General features: G+C 47.9%; 1 protein-coding gene and 1 pseudogene across 2 annotated transcripts; both read right to left on the reverse strand.

Annotated features, from left to right (window-relative positions):
* Positions 1-411: 411 nt before the first annotated feature.
* On the reverse strand, positions 412-6,299 carry LOC123054040 (kinesin-like protein KIN-7F). 2 transcript variants are annotated; one of them, XM_044477687.1, is made up of 14 exons: positions 5,991-6,299; positions 5,077-5,365; positions 4,419-4,508; positions 4,229-4,329; positions 4,030-4,143; positions 3,865-3,946; positions 3,715-3,782; positions 3,552-3,617; positions 3,339-3,463; positions 2,894-3,221; positions 2,433-2,540; positions 1,490-2,341; positions 1,061-1,377; positions 412-986 (listed from the first exon to the last, which is right to left on the reverse strand). In XM_044477687.1, exons 2-14 carry the CDS (start codon positions 5,312-5,314, stop codon positions 662-664), a joined length of 2,814 nt encoding a protein of 937 aa, XP_044333622.1. In that variant the 5' UTR covers positions 5,315-5,365; positions 5,991-6,299; the 3' UTR covers positions 412-661. The 2 variants fall into 2 exon arrangements, with proteins under 2 accessions (XP_044333622.1, XP_044333623.1); XM_044477688.1 differs by lacking the exon at positions 5,991-6,299 and adding an exon at positions 5,484-5,783.
* Positions 6,300-7,173: 874 nt separating this feature from the next.
* LOC123054042 (BRCT domain-containing protein At4g02110-like) lies at positions 7,174-12,666 on the reverse strand (annotated as a pseudogene).
* Between the last annotated feature and the right edge of the window lie 1,110 nt (positions 12,667-13,776).

The following is a 13,776-nucleotide window of genomic DNA, read 5'->3' on the forward strand; positions in this document are numbered from 1 at the left end:
CGTCGCTGATGGCCAAGGCCAAGAAGGAGGACGGCGTCGAGGGGAAGGTGGTCGCCATCCCGTGCGGGCTCGAGGACTTCCTCCTCGCCATGGTGAAGACGGCGACCCGAGCGCCGTTTGATTCCACGCCGAGATGTCCCATCCTCGGCTGGTTGTCAGCTCGGTCACGTTGATGCACCTCCAATTTAGGCAGTAGCCCTCGTTATCGTTTGCTCGACATCTTGTCGAGGGCTGTAGTTGATGGACTCTAGAGATGAGAAATTGGATCTTTTGCCTCACTTTTCTTCTAACTTTGATCCAACACCCCCTCTAGAGATGTATTGCTCAGAGAAAAGTGTAAGTATGTCTGCAACGAAGTGTAAAGATTGATAGCATCAATATATGTTTAATGTTTCTTTCAGAAATTGCACGTATGTAAACTTGTACTATCTCTTTGGAAACAGACGAACACACCTCGTACTATCAAACTTACAGAATCTTACATGTTTGATCACCCAGAGCAGTAGACAGAGCTTCTGAACGCATTACAGTATCATACACACATCAAAGGGCCTACAGGCTATAACTAACAATGCTCCTATAATTCTATACCCACCAAGGCGAGGTGAGGTGGGGGTGGGGGAGGACAAGGGAACCTCCTGTGTTCATTTGCATGTCGTAATCAGTCCAGAGAAGAACGGCCATATCTCCAGCTATTGTGGGATCGTCGGCTGAACTGCTGCGGCGCGAAGCTTAGCCCAAACATCTCCCTCAGCGCCTTTCCTGGCTCCAGGAGGCCGATCAATCGGGCGACAAGGGAAGCGCTCTCCCTGACATGCTCGAGGTTTTTGGTTTCGGTCCAAAGGCGACGTGCCACCTGAAGCCTTCTCCTCTTGGAGGACAGCGAAACTCCCCATTTGGTGTACATGCTCTCTCTTTCCTCGATCGAGAGCCGCTTCTGCATTTGCCTGCAGAGCATCTCCCTCTCACGTTGCAACTTCCTGGCACTACATATCGGAGTAGTTTCCGTCAGGAGGAATTCAGAGTGTTGTAATGCAGAGAAGTGAGAAATGTGGCTTACCTTGAAACCAGAGAAGTGTTCGGGCTACCAGCCACGACTTTGCTTTCCATGCCACCATTGCCATAGGTGTCTTTAAGGAAAGATAGCCTCCTTATCTCCACTTCCATGTAGATGGAGTCGGCTGGATCTCCTTTAAACAACAAGAAAAAGTAGGTTCTGTGAACCAATGAAGCATAGCATGCATGCCAAAGGTCAATGATCTCTTGCTGTTTCCTCTCAAATTCCAGTGGCCATCGCGAAGGTGATTGCAAGGCATCCATGATTGGATCTAGTCCAACGCTCCTGACAGTTCCTTCTGCTATTTCTCCGTTAACATACTGAAAAACATTTTTTTTAAATGGTATTCAAAATTTGCACATCATATTACCCCAATGTGCTGTGCTGATAGAATAATAATAACATTGCAAAGACAAGTAAATAGTTCCACACCTGACCCCCGAGTTGCTTCTGATACTGAGCCATTTCTTTCAGTTCAGCAACAAATTCACCTATGCCGGTAAATTCTGTGTCGCCTGCAATAGAACCGTTTGCCTTGGGTCCACCCCTCGTAGTAGTAATTTCAGAAAGCATTGACCCTGCCCGTGACAGAGTTTCACTCTCTGCATCAAAGTTCAGCGCAGAGCCCCTTCTTTGACCCCCTTCGGGTCTCCCAGGGAAGTCCATGAATCTTCGGCTCGGTGGTGTGCAATCATCCTTCTCCAGGTTTTCAAACAGAGTAGAGCCCATCAGAGACCTACAGCTCCTACTTCTCACAATTCCTCTAGATCTAGATGGGTTTCGTGTTGAAGACCCTAGATCTTCGACAAGATTGGCAAAAGGTTTTCTGACAGTCTCTAGATGTTGCTCCAGGGTAACAGTAGATACATCGCCGTGTCTAGAGTCATCATTTCCATGTGTGCTAGCACCCACATTAGAATCTTGCAAGATATTGCTCCCAATAGCTGACGAGTCCAGACCATTTTTTCCTTCTGTTTCATTGGTCTCTATGCACCGTACTTCTTTGCAAACATCGTCTGAATCCTCATTTGATATCTGAGAAACGTCATCTCTGCTGGTGGTTGGGGGCATCCCACTGAATGGAGGACTGCTGACTGAATAACTCAATGGGGTAGCAAACTGCACATTATTTTCAGACTGTTGAGACCCAACTTCCCTTTGTGCTGCGCGGCGTCCTTGGAACCTGAAGTTTTGTACATTGTCAACTACTTCTGATGATTCGGTTGTTGATATCTGATCTTCACATGGCTGGGGCACATCAAAGGTGAAGTTCCTCCCAGAAGCCTACATGTACATAAGAGAGAAAGCAAAAACTTAAATGGTTATGACACAACCAGAAAGACTAGTTAACTAGGAACTAAGAAAGTGTGTATACCAGGGGACGCTTTGAAACATGGTTATCTCCAACAACCTGGAGCAAATCCTGTAGCCTAGATTGAGCCAGATCACGCTGTACCTTCAATTCCTTAATTTCTTTCTCCATCTGCAAGGAAGGGTCTATTGAACTTCTACACCATCACAAGAAGAGAAGGTGTATTTGGACACTTTAAGGTAACTGGCATGGTAAAAGATGCATGGAACATACATAGAAACAGTGGTTTACTAGGATATCTAATTCAAGGTTTTGTACCCAGGAGCACATGTTAAGTGAAGAAAAAAAACTAAAATGTCAAAATATTTTGAAAAACTTCAAATGTCCATGTTCATCTTTTCTATATGTGTTATAATTTTCATGGAAAAACAGTAAGCTCTGTGACTTGTGTTTAAAACTATGGATCTGTTTCCTATAATGTACAAAAAGAAGACACCCGCATAAATGTCAGAAGTAGCATTTACCTTTCGGATGTGATTATCTTTTTCCTTAACCAATGCTTCAAGACTTGAATAGGTAGCTGGACATCGCAGTTCACTCTCTAACCTGGCAAGTTCTCTTTGTAAATGCTTAACTAGGGCTTTATCAGACATGACTACATTAACCTGCGCATTTGTAACTACTTCCTTTGCACAGCTTGCAAATAGCAGGGTATTTCTTGATTGCTCCATGTAGCTTCGGGCTGGGCTCATTGTGCAAATAATTGCAGTCCTTGCATTACCTCCCAGAGAAGGTTGTAATATGCGTGTGAGCTTTGAATCCCGATATGGTATGTGTCCATTTCTTACCTTGCTGCATAGGTGAAACCAAGTAAATAATATAAATGGAAGCTAGAACAAGACTTTTTAACCAAGAGAAATTTTCCATTGAAATTCAACACTGCAGAAAATATTGAATTAGGGATGTAACCTTAGCTTACGAATGACAGTTCCTAGGGTAAGTAAACTTCTATTAATATGACAACCTTCCTTCAGCCTAGCACCAGCTGACAGTGCCTGAGATGCACGTTCACTTCCTGCCAAATCAACAAAGTTCTGCACATGACAACAGAAGATGCTGTCACTTCTTCGTATGTAAAAAATAAATATTACCAAAAAGTAAATCTTTGTTCTTAGTTCTTACCACACTAGCCGCAAGTGTCGTTGACTTGTCCTTACCCAAGAATTCACGAGCAGAACTTTCGATAGTCTGAAACAATCGATAAACAAATCAGGAATAGTGATCTTATGTAACACAAAATATACTGAAGCCTTCCTTTTTACATGCAACAAAGTAGTGGACAAACCAATTTAAGGATTTGATGCGATCTGGAGCTGTTTTCGTTTAAGTATGTCTCTCCAGTTCTCCTTTGAGCTGGTACAAGAACACATCAAACAAATAAGATGAGGATAATCACCACATATATATTGGTAAACTAATACAAACAACATCCCACCTTCACACACAGAAATAAGTTCCTTGAGGTGGTTCCAGTCCCTCAGTATCACCTCTTTAAGGTTCTCTACATAAGTCCCCTTCTGTAGAATATACAGTACCAGGCCATTAGTAATTCAGGGGAACAAGAGGATTTAGAGAAAAAAACAAGTAGGAGTGTTCTGACCTCTGCGTCATCCCAAAGTCTAAGAGAAGTGCTTTCTGAACTAAGAAGATCCCTTACAACTTCGTTATATATTTCTATTGCAGAGAATTTCAACACAAATGCTCTCTCCTCGTGCTGCAAAAGATGTCAGCATATTTCAGACCAGTGGTTACAGATTCGGACCAAAGCTGTGACCAGATGAAAGAAGGTGTTTAATTACCCGGCCAATGTAAGCATAAATATCTGATACTGTACATTCCGTTATTCCAGTCATGGTGTATGTCTTCCCACTACTTGTTTGACCATATGCAAAGATACTGGCTGTTGCAGACAAAAGAAAATTATTCAGTGAGCCGGCCGCTTTGATTTAAGCAGATAGGAGAAAAATAGGCAGAATGTCTGCACTTAACAGTTGATGCCACTAACTACAGAGAGGGCAACCTCCTTGGCCCCTTGCTCGTACACTTCTTTGGTATCGCAGTCAGAACGGAATACCCTGTCTGTAATTGGATAGAGTTTTGTCAAAGTCTCAAAGCAGATACACATAATATCACAACTGAAAGTGAGTCAACTTTGTGCAGAGCCTTATTGTGGAAGAAACGAGCTAAAGTCCCAGTGATTATATGATGAAACTCATCACAAACTAAAATTAATAGGTTTGATTTGTACAAAATCTGAACATTTCAGTTCCATGTGAGTTTTCATAAATGATAAGTAGCTCTCTTTAACCTAAAGAATCATTCTCCAAGATGTTCCTGTCAGAACATGAGCAGTAATCAGCTTGATCGAGGTGTTTTGGTTGCCAGTAACAAAAATATATCCCATCTACAGTGAAAATTTACCCATGATCTGTAATTGGTACTCCAGACATGTAGTATTTGACATCCTAATCAGTTTAAACCAATACACAAATACACAGTCTCTAAAACGCTAGTGAGATACAGTATAGTAATAATTATGGGGCCTATGATAACAGAAACAGCAGAAGTAATGAACTAAAGACAAAGAAAAACATGCACAGCACAGCTTTGATGTCAGCAAAAAAGATGAGGGGCACGATGCACCAACCAAAGGAGTAGGCAGTCGGAGCCGTTGGCCGGTCCGGGAAGGCGCTCCGGGCGATGACGGTGGTGTCGCTGATGCACTCCCACTCGGACGGATCCCCGCGCGCAACCTCCTTGTCGCTCAGCGGCCTGAGCCTCACCGAAACCAGTATCTTCTCCAGCTTCCCGGCGGTGCCATTGACCACCTCGCCTCCGTCCACATTATCCCACTGCGCCATCTCGTCGCCCCCAATCGCCCCCATCTCACCACTCACTCTCTGTCCCTGCTCCCCCTCTCCCCTGCCCTACACCATCTGCAACCATAAGTCCATAACACCATTAATTATCACGCTGGCCAAGAGAAAACAAATGAGCCGGAGCACATGAATGCGGAATAATTGGAAGCAGCAGAGGGGGAACCCATCAAGGAACCTGTCCTGCTCCTGCGAATTGTGGCGGGGAGCAGCCGGGCAGGAGCATTGAGTGGTTGGCCCAGTAGGTGGAGGAGAATGCAAGCATTCCTCCCCGGCCGCGGGTCCCCGGCGGGCGTCGTCGCGGGTGATTCGGACGGGTGGATGGTGGTTAGGGCGTCGCCTAGCACAGTGAAACCGCACTAATAGTCAGGCCAAATCTAGCACCGACTGGCAGCGCAGCTACTCGCGCCGATGTTGACCGCCCTGCTAGCTGCTTCCCTAGGACGCTCCTGCAGACATATTCTATCGCCCCACCGACGGAGATACCCACGCCGCGCCGGGATCACATGGCGATTTGGCTCAACTACCCGGGGCCTAGTTAAGCGAGAATGCGAGATCGCGCCGCTGACGGAAGGAAATAACTAGCGGCGACCTGCCGGCCTATACGCGTCTGTACGTGAATATGTAATGCTCAGGCGACAGGGACAGGGACAGGGAAGGAAGTAAATAATGGCGGGGGATTTACCAGGACTACAGGCAGGCGCTCGCCGCCGAAGGGCCTGCGGCGTCCGCCGGCACGGAGCAGGGTCCGGCCTCCGCCTCGGCGGCCCCCATGGGCTGGCGTGGTGGCAGTGGCTGCGCTGGGGAGTTCGCCTGTGTTGCGAGGCAGAATCGGAGGCCACGAGAGGAGCGAGGTGGTTTCGCGACTCGCGAGAGCAGCGGCAGCGAACTGGACTGGCGGCCACCGCGGAGCGGAACGGAACGGCAGCACGGCACCACCTCCACTCCACCTTCACCACGATCTGGACTGGCTGGCCGTTTTGGGGGGTTATCGTAGACGACGGTTGCTTTCCTTTTTGCCTCCCTTTTTTTTATTCTTTTTTTTACACACGGGAATCGACTCGACCCGCCAGGGGGAGGCCGCCGATTCCTTCCTTTGTCCCCACCCCCTTTTGGCTGCCTTTTTCTTTTTATTTAATTTTACTTTACTTTTTTACTTTCTCTGTGCCTCCATTTTTGCGCGAAGGCCCTCCTCCTCTTTGGCTCTTTGCGCAGCCTTACAGCCTTGAAAAGCACTGCTACCGGATTAGATTAGGTAACTTAATAACCTTTTTTATAATAATGGCATAGGATGCACGACTGTTACTAGACTCTGGAGAAAAGGGTGAAGATTCATCTTGATGCGACGGGGCAGGGAGCTACTACAATGCCTTGGTGCCAAAGCAAGCAGACGTCGATCCTATTGATTGTCGGGGCTTTTCCCAAAGCTTACTTAACTTCTACTCGATCGATCGGTCGATAGGGGAGTGAGTGAGTGTCACTTGTTTAGCCATGCAATGCAATCACTTGTGTCTGCTTCACTCATTCAGATGACCTCTTGTCTTGCCGGCCTAGCCTTTTGCACTCACAGTAATGCAGCTCCGGTGAACCACGGTATCAAATCCACTGCTGTGAATCATTTTGCCCCTGGTTGTTTCAGAGGATATTTCCGTGTGTCTGTTTCCTTGGGGTAGCAAAATGAGTGATACGTTGAGTGGTTGCGTCCACCTTCTGGCGTGTCAGTCACTGCGCCGTATAAAGTTGCACTCACCGCTGGCCAAATCCCTTTTCCGATGAGGTCCTGTCCCTAGAGGCCGAGACCCGGTCGTCGTGCTGTACTAGTAGCGCTAGGTAACAGTTGGCACCACTGACATTCTGACAACTTTTAGTTTCTGAAGAAGAAAAACTGATAATGCCATTCTCTAACTAGTGTACTACGTATCTGCTCCGCGTACAGAAAACTGCTTCCTTAGGCTTAGGCGGCCTGTGTGACAGTGAGACCACTGAGTAGCAATGCTGCGTGACATTAAATATAAATTCCAAAACATTCCTAACACGAAACGGTCAATGACTCTCACAAAACCTCCTCCCCATTCGGCTTCACTCTGACAGCACCCGAGGTGTCTACCATTTGACGCTACATCAGTCGCATAATTATCCCGTCAAAATAAAAATCATCAGTCGCATAATTATGCACCCCCAAGTACCGTGAGCAGTCAGGAGGTCGAGGCGATCTCCGCTGCATCTCCGACCACGTACGAAATCGGGCCTTCTGACTCGTGCACCACCACCATCGCGCCGGAACCGCAGCTCAGCTCGGTGTCGCCTCCCTCCTGCTCCTGGGCCGACGACAGCAGCTTCCGCAGGGACTCGTCGGCCAGGTCCTCCATGCCGAAGAGGACGTGCTTGTGCTGCTCCAGGTGGCCCGGCTTGCACACGTAGTCCACCAGATAGCTCGGGCTCACGCACGGGATGCCGTGGCTCTTGAACTCCTGCACCCACGCGTTGTTGCTCGGCGTGCCCGCGGCCACGACCGCGAAGCTGATCGCGCCCAGCTTCAGGAACCGTGTGTAGGGCGGGGCGGTGGCCAGGACCGTGCCGTCGCCCGCTCGCACCGCGCGCCTCAGGGTGTCCTGTATGTTGGTTAAGACAAGGGGAGCGCACGGCTTACAGTTACAGACAGTGTTGCACAAATACGTGGAGAAAATATTATCATATGGTCTTGTTGTTTACCCGTGATGGAGAAATGCAGTCTCCATATATGATGATCCGCATCCCGTGGAAGGCGCCATGGCCGGTGCGCTGTTTCAGGTGCCGCCATTTCCTCGGAGCGTCCAGGCTTATTGTCTGGTTGTCGTTAAGGCCATCACCGTGCCACTCAAATGATTCTGCGTCCACTAGCTTGTCAGCCTCATCGCAAGCAAACAAGTACTCAGGCTTCAGTATCCACCTGTTTTTCATTTTCCGAAAACCAACAAACATTCATTCAGGTTCGTTCCATGTGTAGAAACAACAATGCTAACTAATTCTGGATGGTAAATATTACTACTAGTCTACTACTGGAGTGCATGAAAGATTTACCTCCCCGCTGCAGCAGCTGCAAAGAATTTTTCAGTTCTGCGGAGCTCAGGGGTGATAAAATGTGTCGCTTGGAAAAACCAATGGTGTGAATGACTGCAAACTCTTCCCTTCAGGCGCAGAAGTATCGACCTGCACTGCTTCCTCAATAGGCGATGCCCACTTAAAATGAACCATGTAGGTTCAGGTTCCCACACGGCCGAGAATCCATCATGATTTCCCCCTGTCATACTGCGATCATCGATCACATATTCGTTGTTCTCTACTGCTATTTTGACACATTCAGAACTCACACGCTTTTTTCCACGTTTTGATTTAGGAGCAAGACGAGTATTGGCTGGTATGTTTTCCTTGTTATGGTCAGTTTTCTGTCTCTTTCTGCTCCTAGGTTTAGAGCTTTGCAAATCTTCTGGTCTATCTTCCCAGGCTTCATCAGCATTATGGAGACCCTTGTACACTGTCACCATGCCAGCATTTGTGGAACTCTCTGCAGGCAACTTTGATGCTTTAGATAAGACACTAACTGTTCTGCAAGCCTCACTGCCAGATCTCCCTTTCTGGAAAGAAGATGCTCCCCTCCTCTTGGCAACTACCTTGCGCCGGGGCTTCAGGACACTAAGAGGAATGGGGCTACATGTTTCAGGGTTGCCTGCACTTGCACTGCTTGAAACCTTTGAAGTGGAACTTTCTGTGTTCACCGCCTCACGAAAACTCAAGTCGAAAGATACTCTTTTGGTTTTACCAGCAGTTGGGCATGCGCCGGTTGTAGGGTTTTCCTCCATATTCATATTAGCAGGCTTCGTCTTGCAAACTACTATCGCATCATTCATCTCACTGTTGGAACTGAGTGGGCTCTTAGCAACTGCGTTCCTTGCTCTGCTCAAGATTTCTTCAGGCACGAATGTTGTGCTTTCAGCAGCACTCAGGCTACAGGTCTTTTCAAGATCTGCTTCGACACTGCCATTGGAAAGAACTTTACCATGCTTGGACTTGGAAGCAGCAAAGTCACAGCTACTATGTACAGATACAGCAGCCGTTTCATCCTCAGGACTCCGTGACCTCTTGGCAGCAGGATTTCTCACACTAGAAGTTGATACTTTCTGGGGAAATACTCCATATTCACCAGGGACTGCAGTAATTGGGATCTCCTTAGGGCCTGCTTGGAAGGTTGCACGAGAAACCAATTTGTGATGTTCTGAGTCTGCAGCTACAACTTCGACTCTATCAGCTTGTGATGCATGTGCATGGGCATCAGGATCAGCAGAAATTGTCACAACATTTGTGTTTGGAGTGCTTAGTCTGTCAGCTCTGGCATCAAGTGGCCTTTTACTTACATCTTCGACTTCCCTAATCTGCTGTGAAGTCTCCAAGCGTCGTCCTGTAGGAACCACTGCATCTGCATTGCCAGTGAAGACAGTAGGACTGTGGATGGGTGCATGGGCATCAGGATCAGCAGAAATTGTCACAGAATTTGTGTTAGGAGTGCTCAGTATGTCAGCCATGACGTCAAGTGACCTTTCACTTGCATCTTCCACTTCCTTAATCTGTTGCGAAGTTGATACGTCCTGGGGAAATACTCCAAATTCACCAGGGACTGCAGTACTTGGGATCTCCTTAGGGCCTGCTTCAAAGGTTTTATGAGAAACCAACTTGTCATGTTCTGATTCTGCAGCTACAACTTTAACTTTATCAACTTGTGGTGCATGGGCATGGGCATCAGAATCAGCAGAAATTGTCACAGCATTTGTGTTTGGAGTGCTCAGTGTGTCAGCCATCACATCAACTGACCATTCACTTGCATCTTTCACTTCCCTAATCTGTTGCGAAGCACCCACGTGTGTTCCTGCAGGAACCTCTGCATTGCCAGAGAAGACAGAAGGACCATGAATGGGCGTTGCAATCTCCGTAGCAAGGATGCTTCTGGCAATGCCTCTGCTATCGGACGAGCCTCTATCAGCACTTTGTGATTCGTCTTCGGAATCTTTAGCTTCTGCCTCCATTATCTCCAATTCCCAACCACTGAATGTATGAATACACAAAATCAGATTTGATGCATTACATATCACATATTTACATAAACTGTAATGAGCAATCAACCAACCAGATTATTATGTATTTACATAAACTGTAATGAACAATCAACCAGGCATCGTGAACATGATACTGGGGTTGACTCACTCGAGAAAAGGGTAGTGAGGTTGAGCGATTAGAACTATACATCCAAAAGCTAAAAGGTAATATCAAATGCAAGTGGTAGATAATTGTACCTTCTGCAGTATAATTATCAACAGGAAGAATGTCCCATGCCTTTAAGCTGTAGCAAAAACATATGCAACATTTCGGCAAATACAATAATGAGAAGATGCAATAGCCTTTTAGGTACAAATGTACAATGATTAAATACATACCAATCTTCCAACCACTGGTGATTAATAATATTAATCTTCACCATTTTAGCAAGCTCGTACTTCTCACCTGGCACAGTTTGGAAAAAGTAGCGAATGACATTGAAGGTATGAAAGAGTAGTGGAACAAACTGAATGCACGAGCAGAAAAAAAAAACAGGATCCTAATTTTCAAGAGACTGGTCAGAGGCATGATATGATATGATATGCATTATTGAACTCATATCTGAGACAGGCACAAGACTAACCCAAACTAAAGACAAAGGGAAATCAAAATCCTGAACTGTGTGCATTTAACTATCAATATCTCAGAAAAATCACTATGTTGACCCCTCTATACAGAAATGGAGATAGCTGCTAATATTCCAACTTATACAGCAATTCAAATTTCTGTAACAGAAACAAAAAGATCAAGTAAAAAAGTTATCAAAATGGAATGCATGCTAATGCAACGTTAACAAAAAGATGAACACTAACAATACCACAAGTTCAGTCAGTGCAATGTAAACTATTAAGTACTTGTATGCAACACTGTTAAGGAAAGAACATGCCTTCGAATTGGTAGCAGATGAGATGGGTGACCCTTTTTGCTGTCAAAGGCTTGAGAACCGCGCTCCCATCATATTAACCATTTTCTACATTTGACAGTGAAATGAGCAGTGAAGAGATTTGTGATGAGAAGTTGAGGACAAAATAAAATGAAGTCTTCAGATTGATTATGAGATGAAGATGAACTATCTTTGTACAGCAAAGGATTCAAAATGTATTAAACAACTGCTGCATGTGGATCAACTTGCATATCTTACTGACTGAGTCTATGCCACCAGCAGAAACATTAACTTGGAAATGCTTTGTGTTAATATGATTTAGCAGTACAACTAATCACACAGCGAAAGAAGTGGACAAGTGATGAAATCATAGCTACAAGCTCTCCAAACAAGGGGAAAGAACTTCATCACACCTAAAAAGTAATACCGTTCCACTGTCAACCAAAAACAGTCACAGCAAATGACCCAATCATAGCAAGCCTTGTTCATATTCACTGTTTAGTGCATCATATGGCAGCATCTAGCAACAGTCAGTCTTGGACCTCTACACTAGGAAGCCTGATAACTGAACTGATAGTGAGTATTACCACTATGGCTTCACGCCCGTTCTGTCTTTGGTAGCCCGTCAAGCAAATGCAGAGCGATTCAGCACCCGGTATGCCTTCCAGATCTCTCACTGGCCTGTACAGTACCTGTAGATCGAAAAACTCGCCAAGCTAATCAGTACAGGAGTCCTTGTACAGAGTGGGAAAAGCATGACTCGCTAAGCTTGCTGAAAATAGGACAGAAACTGGTAAACGAGAACCGACATGTTCGGCATCAGCCATGGCTCCGAGATCCAAGCAGTCGTCCACCCACAGCCCAGTCACGACCTTCGTCCCGTGCTCCCGCGCCGCCACGCACACCGGGTCATCCTGCATTTAGGATCGGGCTTGGTTTAAACACGAAACAGTGAAGCACGGAGGAAGGGATTCGAATTCCAAGTCCAGCACAACTCACGTAGACGAGTCCGCTGACGACCAGGTGGGTGCATCCCTCCTGCGCGGCCCCCGCGTCGGCGCCGCCGTGCCGTACCATCTCCGACCGGTACTGCCGAGCCAGCATCCAAGCGCGCGTGACGAGAAGGAGACGGGGCCAAGCCAAATCGATCGAACCGAGACGGAATCGAAACGAATCGGGGAGGGAGGTGGCGGAACCTGCGCGTCGGAGACGGGATCGAACCCGAGGAGGGCGAAGCGGACGCCGGCGAAGAGGCGCATGGCGGCGAGGGGGTTGGTCGGACCGGAGGGAGAGGCTTCGGGGAGCGGTGATTGGGTTTTGGGGTAGGGGGAGGAGGAATGGGGGTAGTTCGACTCCACCGCTAAAATTGCTTGCCTTTGCACTTGTGGAGTGCCCCACTTGGCACTGACGAACGACATTTGAAATTTGAAATTTAAAAACATACGGTGCCCTCGAGAATCGGGATCACAGGCTCAAGGCATTTTTATCTTTATTTTTAAAAAAATAGGTTGAAAGTGTAGTGTTTTTTCTTCCTTTCTTTCTTTTTTTAAATGGAAGGGGTTTTCCTCTACCCCAACTTTTATTAAAACCAAGGCGACGCATCCATAAAATTTAAAAGTTCTCGGTGCAAGCCAAAAGCAGCTGAACAAGAGCATCTCCAATAGATGATCCAAATGTAAAAATAACTAACTTTTGGACCGTTTGAGGCCAAAAACGCAGCTTGAACAGACGGTCCATATGTAAAAAAAAGTTTGGACCGTGGCCTTCTCGTGATGTAAAATACAACACCTCGCGGTGCAAATTTACATCACGAGGTGCATCTGGTCCAAAACCAGCCGCCGCTTGCAAACGCCCAACCGCCAGTTCCTTTCCTTTCCCGCCCGCGACCTCCCACCCGTCTGCCGCCGCACGCCGCCGGCATCAGATCCGGCCCCGCCCCGCCCCCGCCGCTGTTTCCACGCCGCCCCGCCGCCCGCCCGCCGCGGATCCGGCCGCGGCTCAGCGCACGCCGCCGACCCGTGTGCCGCCGCCCCGTCCGCCCCGCCCCGTCCGCCGCAGCTCCGCCCGGCCCCGGCTCCGACCAGCACCGGCTCCGTCCGCCGCCGCCCCGCACGCCGCCGCCACCCCGCAGCTCCGCCCCGCCCGGCTCCGTCCGCCACCGCCCCTCAGCTCCGCCCCCGCCCGGCTCCGTCCGCCACCGCCCCGGCCGCACGCCGCCGCCACTCAATAGCTCTCACCGCTCTCCGATGGCGCCGAAGAAGACGCCGAAGGGTAAGTCAGGCTTCTTCGGCGTGAGGCAGAAGCCCTTCGGTAACTTCGGAGTGGAGTTCCCCGACGCCGGGAGGCGTTGGTGGATCGGCACGTACCCCTCCGCCCACGAGGCCGCGTGTGCCTATGACATGGCGGTGTGGCGTGCCGAGAGGCCTCGGGAGCACCTCGACTTCCCAGAGATCGAGAGTCG

This window comes from Triticum aestivum, chromosome 2D (genome assembly GCF_018294505.1).
Source record: "Triticum aestivum cultivar Chinese Spring chromosome 2D, IWGSC CS RefSeq v2.1, whole genome shotgun sequence".
In the NCBI taxonomy this organism is placed as follows: domain Eukaryota; kingdom Viridiplantae; phylum Streptophyta; class Magnoliopsida; order Poales; family Poaceae; genus Triticum; species Triticum aestivum.